Raw genomic sequence first — 27858 nt, 5'->3', positions numbered from 1 at the left:
AGCTGGCAAGGTCTGTCCTCCACCACACCCGGCAAGGCGTCTATACTCAAGGCTTCTATGGATTACTGCTCAGTAAAGGGGTGGGGGTGGGGGGCAGACAGGAGGTCCTGATCCCTCGGGCAGGGTCTCTCCTGAGACCAGCGCCAGGACACAGCAAAGACAGACTGTGAAACAGAGGTCACATGGCTTTCCAAAACGCGGGGGGGGGACAACAGCCCTCTGACCCCCCCCCAGAGTGAGCCCCAGCCTGTGCTTCTGCCTGCCCCCCCAAAGACAAGGGCCTCGTGGACAGAGACGGACTTCTCATCAACACCTTTTATTGAGCCGTGGGTGTGGGGGCCAGATTCTCCCCGGACGCTCCACATGCAGAAAAGTCAGCAGCTTTCATGGCGAAGAAGCAAGTTCCTGTTACAGACACACTGGGCAGAACCCGATGCTTGTGTTTCCATTGTTACTGGCACATGCAGATACGCTGATTGATCTAGAACGTGCATCTACAGCTGCAGCCGAATGGGAGTGGCTCTTATCTCCAGGCACAGCTTAGCTGCCCTGTGACAACGCTCAGGACCAGCAAAGCTGGAAAACACCCACGGCCACCAGCGTGGGACTTTCCACCCAAGGGGCCCTGCCAGGAGCCACCTCTGGCGGGGAGCACAGCTGGCATTACCCTGGCCCATTCTCTTCCCCACGCTCCCTGGGGGAAGCTGGGGAGGGACATTTCTGGGGGCGCTGGCTTTAGGCACAACCCACTCTAACGTTCACAAAGGCACCGCCTCCATCTGCCCCGACACCAAACACACCTCAGCTACTTGTATAAATGCCCTCTAGTTTAACGCCCGGGTTTGGGGTTTTGTTCTTTAAATGACAGTGCAGAATCTTGGGCAGACAGGTGCCGTCTGAACATGGCACATAGTTTCATGGCTTGTAAGGTGGAGCGACGCGTTTCTGTCACTACAGGGACAGACGGCAGCATCCGCTTCCTCTGTCTGGACGGCGTGTCTGGCTCCTCGCCGGTTCAAAGCGCTGAGACCAGCTCGAAGCGTCATCGGGGCTCCTCACGCATCTGCCAAATGCACGAAGCCACAGTTGACAGACGCCACCAGGTGCCGGCGGCCTGGCTGCCAATTTCAGAGCTTCGAGGAATTAGCAAAATCGAGGGTGGGAAAAGGATTCATTTGGCAACTGTAGAAAAGGACAAGAAATGGTCTCTGAAGAGTGTCCCACAGCGCTACCCGTCGGACACCTTCCTGTTACCGTTGCTTTAAAGATGCGTTAACAGAATCTAAGTGTTACAGCTGTGTGTCCTCTAAGAGTTTCTGTCCCCAACATAAACTTTGAAGAGTCGAGACCTCCAACTGGAGGAAAACTTCCTAAGAAACATGGTGCTTGTCGTGGGGAATAAAAAGCCTGAGGCTTCCTAAGACCCTATAAAGCCCTGAGTGACAGCTATACCTGGGCGCAGCAGGCCTCGGGAAGGGCTGACCATGGCTCCGGAAAACGGCCTCCACGTGGCAGGCTGTCCCCAAGCAGTGTCCTGGCCACACGGTCAGGACCTCCCCCCTCCGCCACCCCAGGACCCGCCCCTGCAACCCAGCCTCCTCCCTTTGAACTCCAGGGGCGCCTGGTGCTGAAGGATTGGGGGGGTGGCTCCTGGGCGTGTGGAATTAGTGTCAGGGCCGTGGAACCCCAGCCCGGCCCAGCCCTGCCCGGCATTGCCCTGTGCTCCTGAGTCTCTGAGGAAGGTGTGTGCACGACAGGGGACAATGGCAGAGTTAGACTGAGGTCCAGGGCTTCCCAAGGCTTCGGGAGCTTCCTCCGCGTCTGAGAGAAGACCGGACAGGGCGGTCGGGCACGCTGTTCTCTCCACCAGTGGCACGGCTCGGGCAGCCAGGGCAGAGCCCCCTGTCGCTGGGCCCAGCAAGGCCAGCAGCCAGGAGTCCCCCGCCGGCCCCGACGCCGTGTCGGCAGCTCAGTTGTAGGAGAGGTACTCAATGAGCCGGGCAGGGATGTTCAGCTTGGCGATTTTCTCCAGGCCTCGGACGCCGGTGGCCCTCCGCAGGCTCACCCTGCAGAGCTGGGACAGGGTCAGAGGTGTCTCTGGAGGAGGACGACAGAGGCACACGAGATGAGCCCAAGGAAGCACAGCATCCTTCAACTTAAGAAGCACCAAAGCGAAAGGAAAAACACCTCCCTTGGAGTTCCCGCGGTGGCTCCACAGGCTAAGAACCTGACATAGTGTCTGTGAAGATGCGGGTTCAATGCTGAGCCTCACTCAGTGAGTTAAGGAATCTGGCGTTGCTGCAAGCTGCGGCATAGGTCACAGATGCAGCTCAGGTCCATCCATGAGCCATGGTGTGGGTCGCAGATGCGACTCAGATCTGGCGTGGCTGTGGCTGTGGTGTAGGCCAGCACCTGTGGCTCTAATTCGACCTCTAGCCTGGGAACCTCCATATGCCGCGGGTGCAGCTGTTAAAAAAAAATAAAATAAAAACACTTCCCTTTTCCTGGAGAGAGGCTGAGTCCTGCAGCCTTCTCTGGAAGGTGACCAGGATGGACAGCCAGGGACTGAGGTCAGAAGATGAGGAAAGAAATGCAATTCAGGTGATGGGCCCTGGGGTTTCATTCTGTGGGGTTCTGGCTGTTTAGGGGTTCTTTTGGTTTTTTTGTGATTTTCTTTGCCATGATATTACAATTCACACAGATGTGTCAGCAGAGCACTAATGTACAGCTAGAAGCCTTGTTTGTCAAACTTCCAGACAATCGAGGGAACGGGCAGCGGTTTGGGCAGGCGGGTGCCAGCTGCCCACTCCTGCCATCCCAGGCCAGAGGCTCAGCTCTGCTCCTGATGGCCGCAGGCCAGAGACCTGAGCCCACAGGGCCAGACAGTCCACACATGCGTGTCCTGGTGGCAGAGGGTCAGGACTGCGGGACTGAGGAAGAGGCCTGGAGCTCGTAGCGCAGCACAGCGGGTCAAAGAAGGCAGGTGCTGGAGGCCCTGGCAGCCAGGGCAGTGGCCCATGTACAGAACAGAGCCCGGCTGTCTTTTAGAACCATGTGTTTTTTGGTAAAAGTGTCCATTAACCAGGGACTGTGTTCTCAGCCCAGGCGACATGACGAAAGAAGCAGCTCTTTGAAAGAAACGCTAAGACTTACCGAGGACATTTTCCTGTGTTACTCCCTCCCCCAGACTATCTGGATGCAGGAAAAGAAACATCTTCTAGGAAATGGGGTACTTGCCTCTAAATCCTTCATGGGTTTTGGTTGGCAAAATTTTGAGCTAAATAGGCTTTTTCCCCCCCATAGATAGGTGTTTGCAAGCCTGCGTCATTCTTAAACTCATTTAAGTGTGTCCCCAGAGGAGAGGTCTGGTCTTGGCCCGAGGGTCTGCCCTTTGTCCCCTGACGCGCGAGGGCTGCAGGTGGATGGTGGCCCCGCGGGCTGTGCCCGGCGGTCCCGCAGCCGTGCCCGGCGCGGGCGGCACTCACTCTCGTAGTGCTCCAGGCACCTGGCGGGGGCGCTGCTGCTCCGCGCGTAGTCGGACGGCTTCCGCCCCCGGTTGTCCCGCGCGTAGATGTCGCCCCCGAACTGGACGAGCATCTCGATCAGGTCCACGTTCTTCACCTTGGCCGCGTGGTGCAGCGCCGTCTCGTGGAGCTTGGCCGCGTTCACGTTGGCCCCTGCGGGTGCCGAGCGGGAAGAGGGTTCACCAGGAGCGCGGGACACCAAGGCAGCCCCGCCCGCGACACAAGATCCAGACCTGCCGCTGCCCCTTCAAAGCCGCCTTCCGCGTCCCGGAGCAGCGACTCCTGGGGTTTCCGCCAGGATGAGAGCGCTAAGGACGGGGGAGCAGCGATCAAGAAATATGACTACAAATAATTTTTTTAATTAAAAAAAATTTAAAAAGAAAAAAAGTGCAACTATAAATGTCATAAATTCATTGAGCAATAAATAAATAAATATAAAAAAATTTAAAAAGGAAATACGACTAGAAACAGAGCCGGAAAGAACAAGAAGGAACCTTCCCTGTGAGTTGAGAGGCTGCTCTAAAGCCGGAGGCAGTCTGTCCTCGGGTCTGAGGTTCTGGACGCTCCGGCTGAGCTGCTCAAGCGCTGCTGTCGTCCTCCACAGACACACACACATGCACACGCGTGTGCACACCGGTACACAGCTGCACGCACCTCAGATACACGTGTGCTCGGGCACACATGGCATAGGCAGGCACACGCCACACACACACAGGACGGAGGCTCTAAAAATGGGTGAATGAATAAGCACTAAATACAAGAAACCGTCTACAAAACGGAAGCTCCAGGGAAAAGCCGGAAGGTTGCCCCAGATTCCCTGGAGTTCGGATGGAGAGGAGATACCTTAACCGTGAGTTCAGCTCGGCCAGCCACCGCGTCCTCGGGATGCAGGAGATGATCAGAAAGACGCCAGGTCGTAGCTAAAGCAGCATTTTTAGATGCATTAAACAAAAACAGGAGTTCCCGTCGTGGCTCAGCAGTAACGAACCTGACTGGTATCCGTGAAGATGCGGGTTCGATCCCTGGCCTCGATCAGTGGGTTAAGGATCCAGCGTTACCATGAGCTGTGGTGTAGGTCACAGATGCGGTTCAGATATGGCGTTGCTGTGACTGCGGTGTAGCCCGGCAGCTGTAGCTCCGATTGGACCCTTAGCCTTGGAACTTCCATATGCTGCAGGTGCGGTCCTAAAAAGACAAAAAAAATAGGGAGTCCTCTTGTGGTGCAATGCCACGTTGTCACCACGGTGGTTTGGGTCACTGCTGTGGCTCGAGTTTGACACCTGGCCCAGGAACTTTTGTATTCTGTGGGTGTGGCCAAAAATAAAAAGACTTTGATGAGAACATGATTTGTGTAAAACCCCGTTCTTAGGGCACAGCCATCATGATTCTATCCAGTGGGTCTCCTGGAGCCTCAGCATTGTTTTTGAAAGAAAATTCCAACTTCTTCGCAGCCTGCTCCCGAGTAGATTAGGAGGTTACAAGAGAAAGAAGGTGGAGAATCTTTTCAAGAAGCAGCAAAGAGCCCAGCATCAGGGAAGGTGTTGCCCCAATGTAACAGATTGCAATCCATCATAAAATATTATCAAGGTGGGCCTTAAAATAAATTGGATCACCAGCGTGTCACCATAATGGGAAATTTGGAGGGTCAAACAGGAAGAATGAGGGCGAATAAGGCTCTTAGAATGTCTAGTCCCTCTGCTCAAAAATACTCGAAAAACCCTGCTTTCTGTATTCTGGCTTAAGATCATTTTAATCCCCTGGTGGAATGTAAGACCTGTGTTCCTCCTGCGGTCCTGTGATGCTAAGAGCAAGCACGCCAACACGTAGCACTCGTGAAGAAAAGCCCCCTCCACTTCCCGCAGCCCAAACTCAGACGGCAGATCAGGCGAAAACATTCCCCAGTTAGGACGCAGGATGAATAACCTAGTTGTGTAACTTGGCAGATATGGATTACAAATCAACCCCTATAAAAGAAGCATTTCCCCCACAATCCATCCAATCTACCCCATCAGGGGTTTCTTCCAGTGTTGCCGGTGAGAGCAGATAATGCCACGGTGTTGCAGTCACAATGCAAATATGAATTTGAAGGTTAAATGCAAACTTGTAATGAGAAATAAGCTGCGAAGTCTGCAGAATCTAAAGACCGGGTGACTTTCTCTAAGATCATTAATTCTCAAAGTATTCTTGCCAATCAGGGAGGAGAGAGATGGCCTCTGTTTTAGAGAAGGGGGCGTGGGGAAGCAGAGTCACTGTCACAGTCGAGGAGAGAACTGTCCCTACCACCCACTGTGGTTTCTTGGCACACAAGGCTCGGCAGGGTGACTGTTCCGAGGTATAAGATGGGGTCTGTTTAAAAGGTGTTCCCAGGGAGTTCCCGTGGAGGCTCAGTGGGTTAAGAACCTGACTTATATCCATGAGGATGTGGGTTTGATCCGTGGCCTCAATCAATGGGTTAAGGATCTGGCGTGGCTGTGGCTGTGGCTGTGGTGTAGGCCGGCAGCTGCAGCTCCAATTCAACCCCTAGCCTGGGAACCTCCATATGTTTCGGGCGCGGCCCTAAAAAGAAAAAAGAAGTGGGGTGAGGGTGGGGCAGGAGAAAGAAGGGACGGAGAAGCCAGGGAGAAAGTGGCTTTGTGGGGACCACCGATGGCATTGCCTGGACTGAGGACAAGAGCCCGAGCCAGCAAAGCACCAGGTGCTGGCTGGGCCCTAAACCCCCGCAGCTCACCATCAGAAAAAGGGGTCAGGGTTTGCTCACCGTCAGAAGCCTGATTTCTGAGCAAAAGCGGATTAGAGTGGACCCAGCACCGCCTTAGGAAACGAAGACGAGGGCTGTCCCATGCCCGCCAAGCACCCAGCGTGATGCCCGGACGGGGTGGCGAGCACAGGGGCTGGGGATGTACTTGCTGAGGCGACAGCAGAGACACGGGTGACCAGCTCCTTCTGGATGCTCTCAGCACAGCGAAGCACTTACTGCCAGGGATCAGATTAAAAATTACCCCGCCCAAAGCAACTGGACTTTCACCCCCAGCTCCCCTCCTCAGCACAAATAATCCTCAGCTCAGCAGCTTGGTCTGGAAGTCCAGGCGACTGCCACGTGTGGTCTGCACACAAAAGACCCACGGCCTCTGCACCCACTGGGGGAGGCACCACGGGGCCCCCCAGCCCAGCTGGGACCCTCTCTGAAATCTCACGCAGAACACCTGCTCTGTACATTTCTAGAGACATGGTCCGCAGCTCTCGTTAGATGTTCCAAGGGGGAGTTCCCACAGTGGCACAGTGAGTTAAGAACCTGACTGCAGCGGCTCCAGTCGCTTGATCCCCAGTCCTGTGATGCCGAAAGCTGCGGCTAAGATTCAGTCCCTGGCCCGGGAGTTTCCATGTGCTGCATGTGTGGCCATAAAAATTAAAAAACAGATGTTCCGGAGTTCCCGTCATGGCGCAGCGGTTAACGAATCTGACTAGGAACCATGAGGTTGCGGGTTTGATCCCTGGCCTTCCTCAGTGGGTTAAGGAGCCGGCGTTGCCGTGAGCTGTGGTGTGGGTCAAAGACACGACTCAGATCCCACATTGCTGTGGCTCTGGCATAGGTCGGTGGCTACAGCTCCGATTAGACCCCTAGCCTGGGAACCTCCATATGACACAGGAATGGCCCTAGAAAAGGCAAAAAAAAAAAAAAAAAAAAAGATGTTCCAAGAGGTCCGTGACCCACCCCACAAAAAGCTAAGAATCCCACTTTAAAAAAGAAACACGGAGTTCCCGTCGTGGCGCAGTGGAAACGAATCCGACTAGGAACTATGAGGTTGCAGGTTCGATCCCTGGCCTCGCTCAGTGCGTGAAGGATCTGGTGTCGCCATGAGCTGTGGTGTAGGTTGCAGACGTGACTCGGATCCGGCATGGCTGTGGCTGTGGTGTAGACCCGAGCCTGGGAACCTCCATATGCCACGGGTGTGGCCCTAAAAAGACAAAAAAAAGAAACACCTGCTGTCCTCTTCTTCTTCATGTTTGAGATTTGCCACGGTTAACAAATAGTTTTCTTTAAGAAAAAGAACGCATGTGATCCAGGAAGGGGTGTCACAGGAGACCACCTGAGGTCAGAAGACAATCAGGGGTGACGTCCGCCGCAGAGAGCTGGCAGAGGGGCTGACCCCACAGGGACCCCCAGGAGCAGCCCCCTCGTCCCTCACGCCCACCCCAGGGAGGGAGACTCACTCCATAACTGAAGGGTTGAGGCCGTCGTGGCCATCGCCGTGCCCCCCACTCCTTCCAGCCCATCCCCTGAGCTCCCATTCTGCGGCCTGGGGCAGGGGTCCTGGGAAGGGGTCCTCTTTCTGTTTCTGAACCATGTGGGTTTTCTCCCAGGCTGCTCAGAATGAACGAGGTGGCCGAGCTAAAACGTTCCCTCGGCACAATATTTGAGTTGGGTTCAGAACTTCCTGTGCGGATCCCAGCAGATCAGCCTGTGGCCAAGTCTGGCCGAAAGGACTGGGAGAGGACTGGACACAAACCCAGTTGGGGCCAGTGGACACAGGAAGCTGTGAGAGCAGGTCACTCTCCCGGGATGAGGACGCAGTCAGAAGGCTCCCAAGGCCAATGCCTGCAGGGAAGCCCCCTCTGCTCAGCCCATTTCTCCCCAGTAGGGACGCCGGCCTAGGATGGAGGGAAGGGGGAGCAAGGCAGACCCATGAACTTCAAAGGGGGCGAGTTCTTGAGGACACGGCTGAATCCGGGGTCGGAATGACCCTGAAACCTGCTCTAGTTCTGACGCTTTCGGTCTCAGCTGGTTTCCTTCTGCTTCCAAAGGAGTCTGCTTACCGAGGGGTCCTCAGGAAGCACAAAGGTCAAACCCCGACTCGATGCCCTCCTCCACCCACAAGAAAGGAGCCAGAGGAAAACGCCCTGCAGAGCGCGGAACCCTAACCGCAGATGCCCGACAGAAACTGGATCCAGCCACCCCACGACCAGCCCGGCTGGAAGGCCTGCAGCCGCTTCTAATCCAGATATCTTATCTTTGCATAAGAAACAAAAACCACTCCAGGGACCAACCCTATGCAGAGCAAATTGTGTTCTCCAAAAAGCCTTAGAAGTGGTGCATTAAAGTGAGTGAGACTCACTAGGAGAAAACTACGTATAACTTATGCTCAAAAGGCTGTCACCTGGAGAGAATTCATCTTTTTTTCTCTTTCTGAACCGTTTGGGTTTTTTCCTGAGTTGCCCCGGAATGGACGAGCTAAACCCAACACACCTGCCGTGAGCAGAGCGGGTATAAACACTGCGCACCTGCGCTGGGCAAAGCAGGTATGAACAGAACGCACCTGCGTTGAGAAGCACTTTGACGCAGTCCAGATGCTCGCGGGCGCAGGCGACGTGCAGCGGGGTCCCGAAGTGGCAGTCGTGCGCTTCCAGATTGGCCCCAACGTCGATAAGAAGCCTCACACACTCAGAACTTCCTTAAAAGAGATGGAGCCAGGAGAAAGGTGTCAGAGTCACACACATTTGAAATAAGCGTGGCAGACAGGCGCTGGGACAGGTAAGCCCCCAGCTAGGCGGCAGTGGGAGAGGGGGGAGTGGGACGACTCCCCAGCCAGGAGCTGCCCAGGCCCCAGGTGGCCCTGGTGAGCAGGGGGTGGGTGCCTCCCCTGGGGAGCTCAGAGGGGGCCCTGAAGCCCACCCGGCATGAGAAACAGAGGAAGGATGGGCACGGCCAGGCCCCAGCTGAAAGTTGGGGTACCAGTGTGGACACAGGGAAGACTTCTCACTGCCCCTCAGCCCTCGGGGGGAGAGAAGGGGCTCCCCACCTCTGGCTGCCCCCCAAGCTGCAGTCAGGATGAACTTCCCTAAACTCCCCACCTCGTGTCCCCCTTCCCCCCCAGTGGACAGCTTTCCAGGTTGTTTCCTGGATCTGCTGCAGCATCTCTAACAGGGGCTGGGGCTGGGTCTACGGGTGGGGCTGGGGTCTGTCTCCGGCTCTACTCCCTCCCAAGCTCTGTCATCTCGTCCCCTGGTCATGCTCGGTGGTTGGTTCCTGAGTCTCCAGCCCAAAAACCCAGCCCCACCTCTCTGGCCTGGCGCCTGCCATTCATTCCCATGTGTGGACGTCTCCACCACCACAAGTGAGTCGGCCTTGACCCCGTGCTCTCCTCTCCTTTACGTCAAATCCTCATGTTCTTCCCCCAAAGCGCTCCAGGCGAACCCATCCCTCTTGGGCTCCACAAGCTTTGTGCAGTGACAGCCCCCAACACATCTCACTTCCGAGGTGCGTCCCCCCACCATTTCATGGAAAGGTGCAGAGGTCCCCCCCCCCCGATATGCCCCTTTGGCATGGGGATCCTTGTGAGCCGAAGACAGATGAAGAAGCCAGTGGAAGACTAACTCTCTGCCCTCCCCGCTTCGCCCAAAAGTAGGACAAAGGTAAATGTGGGAAGGGTCCCCTCCCCTCTCTGCCAGGAAGGACAGAAGCTAATCACGAGGACGGCTCTGAACCCTGATCAGCCGGAGCCACCACTGAGGCGTCTACACAGCAAACCTTACTGACAGGCTTTCCGTCCCAGTGGTTCCCCTGTGTATTTGTCTTCCCACAGCTTGCCAGCTCCAGAAGCTCAGTCCTTTTCTTGGTCCTGTCACTGCTCTTTGTTAAGATACTACATTCATCTTCGCAGGAGGAACTCCCCCGTGGCTCAGCAGCATAAGGATCTGGCGTTGTCTGTGCTGCAGCTCTGATTACAGCTGTGCCCTGGGAATTTTTGTGTGCTTTGGGTGCAGCCAAAAAAAGGGGGGTGCCATATGAACCCAAGTTCTAACCACCCTTTGCCTTGGCTCTCCTGTGTGGGTGTGCAGGGCACACACAAACCCACTTTTGCTTGTTCATCTTTTTTTTTTTTTTTTTTTTTTTTTTGCCTTTTGTCTTTTCAGGGCCGTACCCGAGGCATATGGAGGTTCCCAGGCTGGGGGTCTAATTGGAGCTACAGCTGCCATCCTACACCACAGTCATAGCAACAGCAGATCCCAGCCACGTCTGTGACCTACACCACAGCTCCCGGCAATGCCGGATCCTTAACCCACTGAGCAAGGCCAGGGATTGAACCTGCAACCTCATGGTTCCTAGTCGGATTCGTTTCTGCTGCGCCGTGACATGGGAACTCGAATTTTTTTTTGTTTGTTTGTCTTTTATTAATTGATCCTTGTCAGTCTAACAGGCAGGGCCCTGGCCAATGAACCTAAGGCAGGTGAAGGAAGAAAAAACAAACTTCCCTCCCCTGCCTGTATGTGGATGGCCACTAGACAGACCTTTCCAAAAGGTGGTTTTGCTGTCATCATTCAGCATCTGCGCAAAAACCTTCAAAGCTGCCCGTAGTGATCCCCAGTGCCTGCGGGTGACAAAGGTGACCTAACTGTGGGAACGGGGGTGCAGGCAGCAGGGACAGTGGGCCTGCGTGGGGCCCACACCCCAACAAATGCAGCCAGAGCGAACACCGTGCCAGCCAAAGCCCAGGACACAAGCATGCAGCCCTTGCTCCAAACAGTGGAACCCAAACTCCCTAGTCTGTCATCTGAAACATGGCACCAGCTGGTTTCACCCCAAATGCTGGGTTCTACCTGCTGTAGCCCCTCTCTGGGGCCCTTGTGACCCAGCAAGACTGGGGTGGCCTCAACCTCCACTCTCGGAGGGCGCTGGAAACCCACCTGCTCCCTGAGCTTCAGGGACCAGCTCCCCGCTGCTCTGAGAGCACCCGCCTCCCTCGGGGATGCGCCTGGACTGCCTCTCCCAAGAGATGGGGCCGCAGGGCAGGAGGTCAGCAGCGCCGGGTGAGGGGCACAGAGGGGACCTGCCTCCAGGGGTGGCATCTCGAAAGGCAGTGACTCGGCTGGAACTGGAGCCCTGCCTCCAGCTCCCAGCCCCCAGCCCTGCCCGAGGACAGCGTCTCCAGGACAAAACGCCTAGGATCCAAGAGCCACATACGGCCTGGGAGCCCATCACCAGCGATGGTGGCCCCTCCAGCCCGCACTGCCCCCCGACTCACCGCTCATGCAGGCCTCGTGGAGCGGGGACGCCGTGTAGAGGGGGGGGTTGACCTTGGCCCCGTAGGAGAGCAGCAGTTTCACGCACTCCACGCTGCCTGAGGCGCAGGCGTCACAGAGCGGGGTGCTGCCGTCAATGTTGCGGGCATCCACCTGCGTCGAGGCAGAATCCAGCGTCAGGGCGGGGGAGGGCGCAGGCTGCTAGCGTCCTCCACCCAATGTACCATCAACTCTGCAAACACGCTGGGTCATTTTTCCAAGAAGTTCTTGGGTTCTCCGTCATTTGCTGGGGCACCGAGCCAGGCAAGGCCGTTCAGAGACAGGAAGCAGGCGGTGCCTACAGGCCACGCAGGTGCAGCGGGCCTGCTGTTTGGGCTTTTTTTTCTGTCCCGGGTTAGACTGACTCAGCCTCGCTCCAGACACCACCCCAACTCCCAGTGAGCCCTGGCGGGATGTGAAAAGGGGTTTTCACTCCAGCCTTCGCCAGGAGGAGGCCCCAAAACTGTTTAACAGGCCTCCTCTAGTAGGAAAACCACAGGGCAGGAAAAAGGCAACTCCCTAAACTGGCAGGTTCTGCTTAGAATTGGTCCAGATTCAGCTGTCATTTGGGTTTGTGTTGAAGGTTGTTTGCCCCGTCTGGAACGGCCTTGATAGCCAAGTTCTGGAAAAGTAATAGTGGACAACCATCCTTCTTCTGCCCCCATCTCTGTCCAGGGGTGGGCAAGCCAGGCCAGCTCCGACCAGTTCACCCAGCCCACTGTTAAATTCCCAGCAATTCCATCAGCCGGATACGGCCAGAGCGCCAGATGGGCTGGGGTTTGGCAGCTACGCCAGGGCAAGCAGCAAATAGAGATCTTGCTCTTGGGCCTCTTACCTTCCGTCCCAGAGCTGGCGTGCCAGCATCCCACTTAGCCTCATCTCGGAGGCCAGACAGCTCCTGCAGCCAAGGCCCTGCCAGGCCTGCAGGCAGCCTGCCTGTGTCCACGGCCTGCCCGGCCCACGGGCATGCAGAGCACGCCACCATGTTGCTAAACCATCCCTCTCTCGCCACCAGTGACCTCCCAACAGCCAGGTCCATGAGCATCCTCCGCGCAAGGCTGCCATAAAGATGGGCCGGCCCTCCCTCCTGCCTGGGCACCCACTGCAGCCTACTCTGATTTCCTTTCCCCCTGCCCCTTCCCAGCCTCCTCTAGTGGTCTCCTTTCTTTCTGTGTGTTTGCATAACAGAATGCTCTTCGAAGGCCTCTGGAGCTGGTCTGTCCAGCCCATCCTGGGGCTTGGGGTCTCAGGGTGGCTCACCTGGGCCCCGGCAGCCAGCAGCAGCTGCACGCACTGCGCCTGGCCCTGCAGGCTGGCCGCGTGCAGGGGCGTGATGGAGTCCACGGTGACCTGGTTGACGCAGGCGCCGCTCTCGATCAGCTGCTGCAGCTGACGCGTCTCCCCCCGCTGGGCCGCCTCGTGCACGGGGGTGCGCTCCACCCAGAAGCCTGGAAAGGAGAAAACCTAGCACTCAGGCCCTGCCCCGTCTGCCCAGGGCAGAAGGACGTGCGTACCCCAGGGACCCTGCACGAAACCCAAGCCACTGTACACGTGATCGTGGGATTGGCCCCAATACCCCTACTCACATTCTTGAGGGACCCCCAGTGCCTGGGGTGGCGTCCAACCTTCCAGCAAGGTCTAGATGGTGCTTCGTGGTCTGGACTTCGCTCGCCTCCTTGACTGGTCTCCCACCCGCCACTGCCTCCCGCAGCCCCCTCTCCAGCCACACCGCTAGCTCAGTGTGGTTTCCCGCACACACACACACACACACCTGCCTCTCTGCATATGTTCTCTCTGCCTGAGGAGCCCACCTTTGCCCCCACCCAGCCAGCCATCCTGCAGTCTCCTGTTTAGATGGTACAGAGTCCGCATGGGCCCATTTGAAACATCGCCTCTGGGAACAGCCCTTGGCATTTACACGGCCCCGCCTCCTGGCCTGGGAGAACCTTGCAAGTAGGGGCTTGGGTTAGTTATCCAATTTTAGCAGACTCGCGGGATTTTCTACCTACAAAATCGTGTTGTCTGTATGTAAATCAATACAGAGGCATCCGCCTTTCTAATCTGTGTGCCTTTTTTTTTCTTGCCTAATTGCTTGGCTTGAATGTCCAGCCCTACATGGAGTGGCAGGGCTGGGAGGCACCTCCTGGCCTTGTTCCTGGTCCTGGAACAAAAGCTTTCATTCCTTCACCACGAAGCGTCTTGTGAGCTGTGGGTTTTCACAGAGCCCTTTATCAGGCCAAAGAAGTTCTCCAGTGTCTCGTGTGTTGAGTGTTTTCATCATGAGAGGGTGTTGGATTTCGTTAAGTACTTTTCTCTGCATCTATTGCAATGATTGTGCCCGCTTTCTTTCACTAATTCTATCTCAGGGGTGTACTGCACGGGTTGATTTTCAGATGTTAAACCTACTGTGCAGTCCTGGGAGAAATTCCACCTGGTTATGGTGTATAATCTTTTCATGTGATGCTAGATTTGGTTTGTGCATATTTTGAGGATTTCTGAGTCTATATTCCTAAGGGTCATTTTTCCTGTGGTTTTTGTATGTGTCCAGTTTGGGTATCCGTGTAATACTGGCCTCAGAGAATGAGTTGGGAAGTAGTCTCGAATTTTTGGAAGAGTTTATGAAGAACTGGTATTAAATCTTTAACTCTTGGGTCAAATTCATCTGAGTGGGCCTGGGCTTTCTTTTAGGTTTTTAAATTACTAATCCAAGCTCTTCATTTGTTACACGTCCTCCCAGACGTTCTAATTTTTTCTTTGTTTTTTGAGTCAGTTTGGGTAGCTCGTGGTGTCTTTTTAGGAATTTGTCCACTTCATCTACTTTATCTAATTTGTCGGCATACAGTTGGTTATGAACCGAACTGCGTCTCCTCCCGCCCCTCCCCCGGCCAAAATTCCCATGTTGAAGCCCTAACCCCAAACATCTCAAAATGTGGCTGTATTTGGAGATGGGACCTTCACAAAAGTAATTAAGTTAGAGCCAGGCCCATCAGGTTGGGCGCTAATCCAGTCTGACCAGTGTCCTTATGAGAAGAGATCGGGGCACATACCAGGGATGTGTTTGCGCAGGGAAAAGCCCCGGAGGACATGTGTGTATACACCACATCTTCCTAATCCAGTCGTGTGTCGATGGACATTTGGGTTGTTTCCATGTCTTGGCTGTTGTGAATAGTGCTGCAACGAACATGCAGGGGGCATGTGTCGTTTTCAAAGAAAGTTTTGTCCGGATATATGCCCATGAGTGGGACTGCGGGGTCGTACGGTCGTTCTATATATAGTTTTCTCAGGAACCTCCATGCTGTTTTCCACAGTGATTGTACCAATTTACATTCCCACCAGCAGTGCAGCGGGTTCCCCTTGCTGCACACCCCCTCCAGCACGTGTCATTTGTAGACTTTCTAACGATGGCCATTCTGACAGGTGTGAGGCATGTGAATTTCTAACAAGCGCCCAGACGATGCTGATGCAGCCGGTCTGGGAACCACACTTTGAGAACCATGGCTTCAGACATCCCTCCTCCCCACCTCTGGCCTCTCTCCCCATCCCCCTTGTCCCCCTCCCTCTCGTCCTAAATAACACCTACTTGTTCCTTTCCTGGCTGAAATCTAGTCAGTTTTGCAGACAGCCTTGCCCCATCTCAGCCCTGCCCACGCTGAGTTCGACCATCGTCTGTGCCCCGAGGGGCCGCCGTTTGTCCCCACCAGGCCCTACTGTGCCACAGTCCACACCTGCTGCCCACCGCACGGCGGAAGTGGACTAGAGAGTGGTCACTGTCGGGGTTCCCAGAGCCACCCACCCACCCAGACCAGCAGCCTAAGCTGATCACAGATTCCCATTTCCCGTAGAACGTCGGACCCAAGGCCAGCGAATACGTGGGGCGAGTGCTGAGGGGCTCCCGGCTGGACACAGCCTTCCCGCCTCCCCGGATGGGGCCGGGAGTTGAGCTGGGACCTGAAGACAGACGAGAAGCACCAGGTGAGTCACTGCCCCTGGGGCCCGGAGCCCCGAGCCCTGGCTCCCTGTGCTGCGAGCTTGAGGTTCCTTCACCGGCTCGGCCAGGTGCGCACGAACCCCGCGTGCAGACTCCCCGAACCCAAACTACATTTGCACAGCGAACGTCTCAGCCCCTGTCAGAGCAGCTGGGCTGCAGGGCAGCCTTCCTGGCACCCTTCAAACGCCGTAAGTGGCAGCAGAGCCGGGCTATGCTGACACATCCTTCCCGGCAAGGCCCCCCAGACGGCATCACAACACACCCCTCTCAGGATACGCCTTTCCTTGTATTAGTGCTGCATTCTATGTCCCTGTCGCTCAAACTCCTTCCCCTCGGCCAGAGGTCCCAGGTCTTAGCCACAGCGCTGTGTGAACCTTGTCCCGGGTGAATTTATTTCCTGGGCGGTTGATAGCCTCCTGGGTTCCGTGTGGATGTCGGTCCCTCCTGAGACCCCGTCCCCCCAGCCATCCCGCAGCCGCCCAGCCTGCAGGGGAGCGGAGTGGTGTGGGGCTCAGGGTCCTCCAGGGCCAGCCGGCTCGGGTCCGAGAACCAGCGCAGCCATGTCTCAGCTTGGGCGAGAACTAGCGTGTGAAGTGGGATAGTGATACCGTTCATTCACCACCGGGTTATGGAAATTCAGTGGGAGTTCCTGTCATGGCTCAGCAGGTCAAGAACCCAACTAGTTATCTATGAGGACGTGGGTTCAATCCCTGGCCTCGCTCAGTGGCTTAAGGATCCAGTGTTACTGTGAGCTGTGATGGGGGTCACAGATGCGGCTCGGATCCCGTGTTGCTGTGGCGATTGTGTAGGCTAGCAGCTGTAGCTCCGATTCAACTCCTAGCCTAGGAACCTCCATGTGCTGCAGGTGTGGCCCTAAAAAAAAAAAAAATCAAATTAAAGGCACTAAGCATCAGGCCAGCACAAACTCAGGAAGTGGGGTCTATCTGGGGTCTTTTTTGCCCCTTGTTGTACCATCTGTGTGACCCCATGGGGGGGGGGGTCACGGGCCAGGGAGCTGAAGGGAGGACTCGAGGTGGAGGAAGGTCTGACTCCCACAGAATGTAGAAGCCAAGCTTGGGGCACCTCCTGTTTGCTGCCCCAAGGAGAGGACCTAGGGTGTCTCCCCTGTAGTGATGAACAGCTGCCCTCCGGCCTGGGGGTGGGGTGGGGGGAGGGAGTGGAAAGTGGCTTTAAGGTCAGTCCGAGGGGAGCAAAGCCCCAAGGGCAGATGGAGCGCCTCCAGCCCTACAAAGAGGAGAACAGGGCAAACCCAGCATCCGCAGGAAGGAGGGGGCCCGGGCTGGGCGTTTCCCCTCAGCATCCATTCAGCAGCCACTGCTGCCGCCGCCGCCGCCGTTGTGCACAAGGACAACTGGATGGGACAAGGAGCAGTTCACGGCCATGGGTGGGGGTGGGCAAATAATTCAAAACAACGCAACTGTAACACTGGAGGAACACGCCAAGTTACAGGATCTTAGAAGCAAGACCCGTCCTTGGCCGGGCCCATCAGGAAAGCGTGACAGGACAGGCAGGGCTGCAGTGACTTGCTGGGCGTGGTTTGCTCGCCTCTGTTCCCAGCACCTGCCACAGCGTGCGGCCTGGCAAATGTGCTCAGATCATTTGTTTGTTGAATGAATAAGGGACGAGTGGATGGAAGGGATTATTAATATGAATTATAAAGCCTGGATGTAAAATGTTTTAAAGAAAATCTTATTTCATTCCATTATGACCAGTCCATAGAGGAAGCGTAACTTACTGGGAATTATATTTTCTAATGAATAAACATCAGCTGCAGTTGTTTTAGCAGCAGCTGAGGACAGAGGTCAGCAGCAGCAGATGTGAGAATAAAGGAGAGAATTTCTGTGCATCAAGGAACACAGTTGACAGTGAAAAGGCACCTAGAGAGTGGGAGGAAATATTTGAAAATCACATGTACCAGAATATATAAAGAGCACCTACAACTCAACAACATAAATAACCCAATTAAAAAATGAACGAAGGACCTCAATAGATATTTCCTTAAAGAAGGGATATAAATGGCCAACAGCTACGTGAAAAGATGCTCAACATCACTAATCTTTAGAGAAACACAAATCAAAACCACAGTGAGAAAGCACCTCGCACCCACTAGGGTGGCTACTGTCAAAAAAGCCCAGAAAATAAATGTGGGCAAAGATGTGGAGAAACTGGAACCCTTAGCATTGTGGGTAGGAATGTAAAGTGGCACAGGACTTAGGGACAAGAGCATTCTGGTTCCTAAAATTGAAACAGAATTACCATATGACCCAGCAATTTTTATCTGAAGAAAATGCAAACACTAACTCAATAAGCTATATGTACCTCTCGTTGACTGCGACGTCATTTACAATATGCATGATACAGACACATCCTAAGTGTCCGTGGATGGATGAATGGATAAAGAAACTGTGATATGTACATGCAATGGAATATTATTCAGCCCTAAAAAGGAGAGAGATTCTGTCACAGGCTACAACATAAATGGACCTGGAGGACATGATGCTCAGTGAAACAAGCAAGTCACAAAAAGGCAAATACAACATCATTCCACTTATGTGAGGATCCTGGAGTTGTCCAAGGCAGAAAATGGAAGAGTGGCTGTGGGGAGTCGGGGAGGGGAGAAATAGGGAGGTTACCAGGCGCAGAGCTTCCGTGTTGTGAGATGAAAACATTACAGGAGTTCCTGCTGTGGCTCAGCGGGTAACAAACCCCAATAGTATCCATGAGGATCCGGGTTTGATCCCTGGCCCTGCTCAGTTAAGGGTCCAGCGTTACCGTGAGCTGTGGTGTAGGTCGCAGACGTGGCTTGGATCTGGCGTTGCTGTGGCTGTGGTGTAGGCCGGCAGCTGCAGCTCTGATTCGACCCCTGACCTGGGAACCTCCCTATGCCGCAGGTGTGGCCATAAAAAAAAAATATATCTGAAGCTGTTATACAAAAACGTGCATAGAATTAATACCATTGAACTGCACACTTAAAATGTACCATCTTATCCATTTCTACGTGGTTCTTTTAGCCACATTTAAAACTTTCAATCTTTTGGTTTTGGTCTTTTAGGGCCACCCCCACTGGCACATGGAGGTTCCCAGGCTAGGGGTTGAATCAAAGCTGTAGCTGCCGGCCTTTGTCGCAGCCACAGCAACACAGAATCCAATCTGTGTCTGCAACCTACACCACAGCTCACGGCCACGCGGGCTCCTTAACCCGCTGAGCGAGGCCAAGGATCGAACTCACATCTTCATGGATACTAGTCAGGTTCATTAACCGCTGAGCTACGATGGGAACTCCCTCAAGTTATTTTGTAAAGAAGTAACAAAGATGGAGCCAGCCCTGGGGATGGGGGAGGTAGTCACCCACAGCTGGTACCGACCACAGGCTGTCATCAAGGGGGGGCTGGCTGCACAGCGGGAAGGGAGGGGGAGGGAGAGGAAGTGGAGACCCCCAGAAGCAAAGAACACAGGCACCTGGTGGCCTTGGAGCTGCAACTGTGCAAAGGAGTGCTGGCCCCCAGTGGGAAGCTCAGCATCTCCCCGCAAAGTGAGAAGGTGGGGGCGGGGCACCGCACATGCTGATCAGCCTTAAAGCAGAAAGACATCTGTTTGCAGGGAAGAGAAGCAGGAAAACACTGAATATTAGTCAACCCACTGACCTCAGGCTTTGTTTCCAGCCCTGTGTCTGAACCCCAGTGGTGACCAGCCGCCCCACCCCCATACCTTCCCCCTGGGAGCGGGGGGTGGAGGCTGGAAACCTGAGACCCTCCCTCTGGCAAGTTCTCTCTGGAATGAGCGGTCCCCCAAATCCCAGCCCTGCGACATAATTGGTCTCCAAGCAGCCCCTTCCCATCACCCCTCCTCCCTCCGGCCACACACCTCTGGTCTCCCTCCTCCCCCACCCCTCCCCGAAGCAGCTCAGTCGCCACCTGGGCCACCTGGGCCCTGCTCAGGGCCTCCCCTGCCCCTTTCTCCCGAGTAACATCCACACGCCTTTGCGGGCAGGAGCACAGACCCTCCAGGATGGAGCCCCAGCCTCTTCCTCCAGGCTCCTCCACACGCCCCCATCACCGCCCTCACACACACGCCCTTGTCTCCAATCACACTGAGCTGCTCCCAGCTGACCCCGGGTCACGTGGTCCAGACCCCGAGCCTCTGTGTGCTGCCCCTTCAGCCCCCCTGCCCCCCCACCCTCCCCACAGAGACCGAGTCTTCGGCTGCTCCTTCAGGGAGCTGTGGGCATCCAGCCCACCCCCGCCCTCCTCTAGGCTAGGCCCCCTCTGCACACACACCTGCACCTGCTTTCCCTCCTCTCCTGCCCTCCCACGAGCATCTTTGGGACAGGACCACAGCCCCCCACCCGCTGTTCCACCCCAGCCCCTGACACACAAGTATCAGTAAACACACACTCCCCAGAAGCCTGTTCCACCTGCTGTTCGGAGCTTCCTCCCCCGCAGGTGGGTCTGCCCAGCCCTCCACCCCCCTGCGCCAGAGTGCACCTTCCTCACGGCCCCTCCTAGGCCTGTCCTGCCCTGACACTGTGACCTGGGCCATGGCTGTGGCCTCACCCACTCTGGCCGAACCAGGTGCTAGAGCATCAGTTAATTAAACAGGAGTTTGTGGAGTTCCTGTTGTGGCGCAGCGGGTTAAGAATCCAGCTGCAGCAGCTTGGGTCCCTGCAGAGGCACGGGTTCGATCCCTGGCCCCGTACAATGGTTAAAGGATCTAGTGTTGCCTCAGCTGCTGCGGAGTTTGCAACTGCAGCTTGGATTCAATCCCTGGCCTGCGAGCGCGACTGTAAACGAACAAAGCAGAGGTTTGTTATAACAGAGTCAAGGCCACAGTCCCAGAAGACAGAGACCCAGGCACTGGTGCTGCAGGGCTGAGAGCAGCATCCAGGCTCCCTCCTGCCAGTGCTTCAGTTCAAGATCACGGTGATACCTGTGTCACCCCTCCTCCGACGGGATGCTGACAGGCCAAGCTCACGAAGGACTAGGTGGAAGCCTTTGTCTCTGCAAAGTAGGGGTCACAGCAATGCCACCTGCATGTGCTGAACAACTGCAAGGTCACCCCAGGAAGGAACGGCAGGTGCTTGAGAACATGTCGCCACTTTCCTGCACCCCCACCTGACGTTCTGGATCTGGCCCAGGCTCCAGACGTGCACCTGCTGGCCGCCAGCCCTGAGCCCCTCACGTCTGAAGGCCAGGCCTGCCCAGGCCCGTCCTTCAGGCTCCAGAAGCCTCAGGTGAGCACCTCCTGTAGTTCAGCATCAGCCTCCCCGCAGGAGGCGGGTACATGCTGAGGAGCCTAGAGAATCGCCCAGCCCCTGAGGTCCACGCTGCCTGTCACTCAGCGCGGCCACCTGGGCTGCGGCTCTTACCCTCTCAAGCCTGTTTTCAATCATACGTCCATTTTTTGTAAAACCTCAGCTTCCCCATGTCTAATATGCCCACGCCACAGGAGGGCCGTGCCCACAGTGGAATTCTGCTGGGCATCGTCTGCACCAAGCCTGGCAGTTATAAGCACTCCATGAACAGCTCACTACGACTACGACGGGGTCATGAGCGTCACTCGGACCATTTCTGCTGGTCCTGTTCGGGTCCCAGCCCCCAGTTCTATCTGTCCGTGTTCCAAAGCCCCGCCTGGGTCCCCTGTGAGTCCCCTGACTGAGTCCCAGGCCCTGGAGCTTGCGTTCTCTACCCGCCGTTCAGCCGTGGGTGTGCAGGACCGGCTCGCCCTGCTCACTGGTGAAGAGCCAGCAGTTCCGCCAGCCAGAAACCCAGGGGACTGAAAGCAGCCCGGCCTGAGTGTTTACACCAGCGACAGCAGCAAATCAGAATCTGACTTTCCATCGCTCTGTCTTTTTTCTCCAGAGAGCCAATTACCAGCATCCTGCATAGTCATCCAGAGCCCAGAATCCTGCTCCTTGAGCCCAAACAGCAGCTCTCAGCCCAGGGCCCGCCAGCCCTGCCAGGGAGCCTGTCTCTGCTCGGCCAGACCCACCAGCCCCCTGCCCACGTGCAGGGCAGAGCACTCGTCAGCCCCACACAACTGTCCAGAGCCCAGAACCCTGTGCTGGCCTTGACCCTGACCGCCCCTCCCCCCACCGGGTGGCCTCTCCACGCAGGAACCCCACTCTGGCACCACAGGGATGGCCGGCTCCATACGCTCTCCTACACGCTCAGTGTCCACCAGGCACCCTTCACGTTGCTTGGCCTGGGACACTTGCTCCAGGGGTGTCATTAGGGGAGCCCGGGCCCCTCGCTGCAGAGATGTGTCCTTCTGCACCACAGCTGCAGCTCTGAAACAAGCCCTTCTCCCCAGATACCTGAGTCACCAGGCCTGGGAAAATAGAAAACTCCATTTCTATGTGTAGAAACCCTTACTTAGAAATTGAGACTGCGTATTGCTTTTTAAGAAATTCTTCAGCAAGGTCTTTTCTCAATGTTTTAGTTGTGAATACTGCAAATCTTGTTTGTCAGTAAACTTGAGGTCAAGTGGCACACAGTGTGGTTTTGAGATGTGTTTAATGAGATAAAAATGAAAGAGAAAAGGTTTACCTTCCTACAGGGACAAGACAAAACTGAGTTAAGGAGTTCCCATTGTGGCTCAGTGGGTTAAGACCCTGACTCATATCCATGAGGATGTGGGTTCGATCCCTGGCCTCACCCAGTGGGTTAAGGATCTGGCGTTGCCCTGAGCGGTGCTGTGGGTCTCAGACTGTTGCTGTGGCTGTGGTGTAGGCCAGCAGCTGCAGCTCTGATTCGACCCCTACCTTGGGAACTTGCATATGCTGCAGGTACAGCTGTAAAAAGGAAAAAAAAAAAAGAAAACCAACTCAGTTAAGAGAGGAAATAGAAAGTGAAAGAAAAGAAATGAAAGCAAACGAGAAACGTGAAAGAGGTGATCTAAGAAGCAGAATCGCCAGGGAAAATAAAGATCTCCCTACACGCCCTTAATGAGCTGCGCCGGAATCCCAGAGATGAGCTGCAACCACCGGGGCACAGGCCCAGTTCCGACCCGGCCCCCTGCCTCCCACCGGCCCCAGCGGGGCTTCGGAGGGGCGGGGGAGGGGGGTCACCCTCGGGGCGGGTTCCTGGTTCCCCAACCACAGAGCTCAGCCTCGCATCCCAACCACCTGGCCTGTGACCCTCCAGCTCTGCCTAAGCCGAGGGACATCTAAGTCTCGGTTTTCTCATCATGGGAGAGAACATTTCACAGGGCTGTTTTGGGGGAAAATAACAGAATGATGCATAGCGTTTTGCCTGGAAAAAGTGCTGTTTTGTAATCACCATGTTTGACTTCCTTGGATACCTTCATTTGCCCAGAACAGGCTTTTTTTGGTTTGTTTCATAACGCGTTCTCTTTGAAGTCCGGCTTTCGGAGAAGCGTCCCACTCTAATTACCTCTCTTCCTCGAGAAAACATCCTGGCTGATTATCCCACTGGAGGCTCCTTTCCCCCCAGAGTAAAGAATGGCAGGGCTCGGGCGTTTCAAGTTCGACCCAGAAAACGAAGCGCAGACATATGCCCCCGGGCTCTCCCCAAAGGCCCCACGATGCTGGGGATAAATTCCGGGAAGGAAGGACCACAGATGCTGACAGTGAATTCTAGAGAGAGCCCTGCTTATACACGGAGGGTCTCCATCAAAGATGACTGTGACTGGAGTTCCCGTCGTGGCGCAGCGGAAACGAATTTCTCTAGTATCCATGAGGACACAGGTTCGATCCCAGCCTCGCTCAGTGGGTTTAGGACCCGGCGTTGCCCTGAGCTGTGGTGTGTAGGTCACAGACATGGCTCAGATCCCACATTGCTGTGGCTGTGGTATAGGCTGGCGGCTACAACTCCGATTCGACCCCAAGCCTGGGAACCTCCATAGGCCGCGGGTGTGGCCCTAAAGAGACAAAAAGAAAAATAAAGAAGGAAGCTCCACCTCCCGTGAGCCACTAGTCAGCCCAGCTCCATCCAACTGACTCAATTCTCCCCCAGAAGGTACCTCTGTGCCTCAGTGTTCGATCCACAGTCACTCATCGTCCTCCCGCTCCCGTGGATGGGTCCAGACTGGCTCACATTCCCCAAGACGCCACAGGCCAAGCCTTCCTCTGGCTCAGTGGTTCTCAGCTTTGGTTGCCTGTGAGAGTACCTGGACCCCTTTCCAAGTGCGTGGCACCCAGGCTGCACCCCAGAAGGATTCGATCGGAATCTCTGGGGATGGGCCCCGGGTGCCAGTGTTTTCTAAGACCCTCGGGGGGCGCGGGCGTGCAGCAGCTGGGCTCTTCACCTGTTCTGCCGTTTTGCTACCGGAGGAAGGCAGCACCTTCACCTTCAAGAGTCCCAGCCCCTCAGGACACTCTTCCTCCTTTCCTCCGAAGGTCCAGCCCAAGAGCCCCTATTTCATCTCCTCCTCCTCAATCCCCAACACTAAAGAAACTCCCACCCCCTCCCCATCCTCCAAGGCAGCCCGTTTTTACCAAGAAACCAAAATTCATTTGTACAGCCATAGCTGGCAGCCACTACTGGCCACAGCGACTACCCGGGCATCTGAATTGGTATTAAAATCAGCTAAATAGATTTCCTTCAGATCCTTTTATTAGCAGGAATACAGTAAAGTTTTTTCCAGTAAAGGACACTTCTAGAGAGTTCTAGAAGTTTCTTCCAGTAAAGGACACTTCTAGAGAGTTCTAGAACGCAGCTTTCTCTAAGACAGAAAGAAAAGCACGATTTGAGAAGATTTTAAGGACATTTACCTCCCGGCCAGGGCACTGATGATCTAGCTCTCTCAAAGTAGTTTCCATACAGTTCTGTCTCTGTCTCTGTCCTTTCTTTTTTCTTTTTATTTTTGGTGGGGCCTGAGGCATGTGGAAGTTCCTGGGCCAGGGATTGAATTGCAGGTATAACCAGAGGCGCAGCAGTGACCAAGCCAGGTCATTAACCCACTGAGCCGGCAAGGAGCTCCCAAACAATTCTATTTTTTTAAAGACAAATTCCACAGGCCCAGAAGAAGGATGAACCTGTACACACTTGCCAGGCACAGGGGTGCAGATCAACCTGCCGTCCTGACTGCGGATCTCGAGGCAAGGACAAAAGGTGATGTAGGGTGGTGACAGTGCTCCTAAGTCCCCTGAGGGACCCCCTACGACACGAGACCAGCCTAGGGTTCCAAGTGACCCTGCAAGTTGATTACAGATGGACCTATCTGAAAGGAAGGACCTGGGCCTTTCAACGTGAAACAAGCAAAATGCAAAATAAAAACACACCACCTGGGAGTTCCCGTCGTGGCGCAGTGGTTAGCAAATCCGACTAGGAACCATGAGGTTGTGGGTTCGGTCCCTGCCCTTGCTTAGTGGGTTAACGATTCGGCGTTGCCATGAGCTGTGGTGTAGGTTGCAGAGGCGGCTCAGATCCCGCGTCGCTGTGGCTCTGGCGTAGGCCTGTGGCTACAGCTCCCATTCGACCCCTAGCCTGGGAACCTCCATATGCCGCGGGAGCGGCCCAAGAAATAGCAAAAAGACAAAAACAAAAAACAAAAACAAAAAAACACACCACCTGGGTTAAGACCCCAGCTGTGCGACTGACTTCCCAGGTGTGCGAGCACAGTTTCACCTCCAAGTTATCAATAACGACGACTGTCCTGCAGCTGTCACGGGGCTTGTGGCCAGTGCCCAGCACACAGCCTGGCAGCTCAGTGGCTCTCCCCGAGGTCCCTCCATAGGCCGCGTGGACATATGCCCCCGGGCCCTCCCCAAAGGACAGGGACCGCCTGTCCTTCTCTCTCTCAACACCACAGAGGCCAAGGAACTGTTTAGACTAAAGACAGCAAGGTCTTGCTTGGAGCCCAGATCCCTGACCACACTTTCATCTCCTGCCTGCCTCTTACTTCCATGGCAGAAGCTCCTGAGTGCAGAAGCTGAATACAGGACTCACTTTTTCAGCTTTCCAAACACACACTTAACCTTGGGTCAATCCTGATGTGTATTACTCTTGCTAAGTAACAAACACTGGATTCCCTTTAGGATGTGGCTTGCCCTAAATTCTTTGCTCGTAAGGATAAGCCCATGTTATTAGACTGCAACCTTTACTTTGGTGAGGTGTTACATTAAAAATAAACCTACACGGTTTGGTTAGAGCAGGCCACACATATAGAATTGGAGACCAGACTGTTAAAATGGCTTAAAGTGCCTACCATGGGTCTCCGCTTCTGCTGGGATAGCAGCGCTGTCCTGAATTCAACACACTGAGCTTATTCATTCGTGTTGAGAATAAAAATGTCAGCAGGATGAATTTTGGGAGACATATCTGAAATAAAACAATGACAGTGTCAAAAGTAACCATGGGCCCCAGCAGCTGTGCATCCATTAGTTCAGAATGCATTTTCTTCTCAAGATACATCCCTTAAATGATGCAAAAAAAAAAAAAAAAAAGATCAGAAGTGATGCTGTGCTACTGAATGCTGTACATGAACAAAAAAAGTGTGTTTAAGTAGTTTTTCATGGTGAGCTGTTCATTGCGTACTTAATTGAACTAACCAAACCCAGATCACACTGACAGGGTCAAAGTCCTACTCCTGCCTGGCGTGGAATGCCACGTAAAAGAGAGATGTTCATTAAATGCCTTTGATCATGTGGAAGGTGGGGGTTTTGCAAAATCAATTAAAACACTCTTGCTTTGCTAGGGCTGTAATTCCCTCTTAAGCTAAATGTACCCTTAAGCTTCTCCCTTTTATTCCCACTACCTTTTTTTTTTAATCAGTGTAAAAATACTTTAGATTTTTTTCTTTCCGGTTTTTCACAGTACTTTCACTGCGCATTTCGTTTGCCCTAGAATTACGCTGCAGGCAGGAAAGTTTGCTTCCTCCAAGAACGGCCCTTTGCCCTTGAATCCACTGTATTCTTGGGTCGCCAAATGGTAAAGAAGGCTCTCTGAAGAACTGAGGTCGCATGTGTCGCAAGCGCGAGGAGGGCAGATGCCCTCCCTGTGTCTCTGTTAGATGCTAATGGCCTCGCGTACGACCTCCTCCGCTTCGGCTGGGAAGAAGGTGCAGCTCCCACGCTGGGCTCGTACCGGGGCTACCCGCGGAGTGGTCCCCCGTGGGTATATCCTAGGTTCTGGACAATGACTACCCACAGCCCCCATCCGAACCTGGCAATGACCACGCACAGCCCCGCATCCCCTCCAAGGTGCGCGGCGCCCCGGCGGGTCTGAAGTCCAGACAAGGATAACCCGCCCTGCAATGCGCCGGCCCGCCGGCCGGGGACCAGAGCTGGAAACCGCTTCTGAGCCGCATCGAGTCCCCGGACCTGCTCTTTTAAGGACATGGCCCTCCGACCCAGGCCCAATCGGACGCCCCTGGCGACACCTCAGAGCCGGGCGCGTCACCGCTCCGGGCGAATGCAGCCAGGGGCGCCCTTCGGTCCCCACAGCCGGCCCCACGCTCCCCGAGCCCCGCACATACCCACGTCGCCCAGGAAGCAGCCGTCCGCGGTGCGGGGCTCCATGCCGCCGGCTCCCGCGCGCCCCGGTTCCGCCGCCCGGCCACCGGCACCGACGGGACCTGAGCCTGGACTTGGGCCGGGACCGCGCCGCCCGCTGGGCGGGGCCAATCGGCGCCACCGCGCGTCGGCTCAAGGTGGCCGCGCGCTGGGACTTGTAGTTTCCTTCCCGCCCGCGCGGCTCCCTGGGCTCCAGGCCAGCGCCGCGCCGCGTCCACCTGCGTCCCATTCCGCGATCGCTGAATGTGCTGGGCAAAAGCGTTCGCGCGCAAAGTATATGTTCTTTTTGCAAACCTGAGGTGTGTCCATGTGCAGATGGTGTCTGTGTGCAAAACGTCCATGCATCCAGGAGCAAAATATTTCCTCATGCAAAACATGCGCGTGTGACCATGTACACAGGGTGTCCGTGTGCCAGTGTGCAGAACATGTGACCATGTGCGCAAGTGCCCTTGTGCAAAACATGCATCTGTGTGCAAAATGTGTTGCACATGCAAATTGTGCCTGTATGTCCACGTGCAGTGTGTCCAGTGTGCAAAACATATCCGTGTCCAAGTGTCCGTTGCAGAATAGGCCCATGTGTCCATGTGCAAAAAAGTGTCCAGCTGCTGCAACTCCCTACCTTCCTTTACATGGACTGGGCTGCGTGCGCTAAGCTCCAGAGTGCCCCCATGCTTTCATTTTAAGGACAGACTTTCTACAGGAGCTGGCATACTCCCTGTTTCTTTCATCTTTCCAGAGAAATCATTCCAAATTGTTCATGTTCATTAAAACAAACACCTTTTGAAGTCTTGCAG

The 27858-nt window shown here is 55.1% G+C and overlaps 2 protein-coding genes across 18 annotated transcripts in view; one reads left to right on the top strand and one right to left on the bottom strand.

Annotated features, from left to right (window-relative positions):
• Window positions 1-27858, top strand: part of LOC106505208 (uncharacterized) — a 97719-nt gene extending 69861 nt beyond the window's left edge. For 3 of the 8 annotated variants that reach the window (XR_001299386.3, XR_014818143.1, XM_013980341.3), the window contains 2 exons: window positions 15425-15554; window positions 21450-22079. Coding sequence is in view for 4 of the 8 variants with exons in the window: in XM_013980341.3 (XP_013835795.1) it covers window positions 15425-15554; window positions 21450-21661 (342 nt within the window). In the remaining 4 variants the exon portion in view is untranslated. Of the gene's footprint in view, window positions 1-8327; window positions 9055-15424; window positions 17736-21449; window positions 22080-22219; window positions 22410-26396 lie in introns of those variants that run through there. The other 5 variants (XM_013980338.3, XM_021065055.2, XR_014818140.1 and 2 more) reach the window with 4 other exon arrangements.
• ASB13 (ankyrin repeat and SOCS box containing 13) lies at window positions 298-27151 on the bottom strand. Of its 10 annotated transcripts, XM_084980569.1 has the most exons (10): window positions 27028-27151; window positions 25759-25871; window positions 14630-14753; window positions 12843-13030; window positions 11546-11696; window positions 8840-8974; window positions 4368-4444; window positions 3758-3866; window positions 3486-3677; window positions 298-2097 (listed from the first exon to the last, which is right to left on the bottom strand). In XM_084980569.1, exons 2-10 carry the CDS (start codon window positions 25759-25761, stop codon window positions 1970-1972), a joined length of 1107 nt encoding a protein of 368 aa, XP_084836695.1. In that variant the 5' UTR covers window positions 25762-25871; window positions 27028-27151; the 3' UTR covers window positions 298-1969. The 10 variants fall into 10 exon arrangements, 9 of the variants coding, with proteins under 9 accessions (XP_084836695.1, XP_013835785.1, XP_084836697.1 ...); XM_013980331.3 differs by lacking the exon at window positions 4368-4444 and having other exon boundaries at window positions 3758-3832; XM_084980571.1 differs by lacking the exon at window positions 14630-14753.

Source organism: Sus scrofa, chromosome 10, assembly GCF_054392235.1.
Source record: "Sus scrofa isolate SSC_HxYL_T2T_F1_AM1 chromosome 10, Sscrofa_HxYL_maternal_Yorkshire_Landrace_v2.0, whole genome shotgun sequence".
NCBI classification, from domain to species: Eukaryota; Metazoa; Chordata; class Mammalia; order Artiodactyla; family Suidae; genus Sus; species Sus scrofa.
This window is presented reverse-complemented; position numbering and strand designations above follow the sequence as displayed.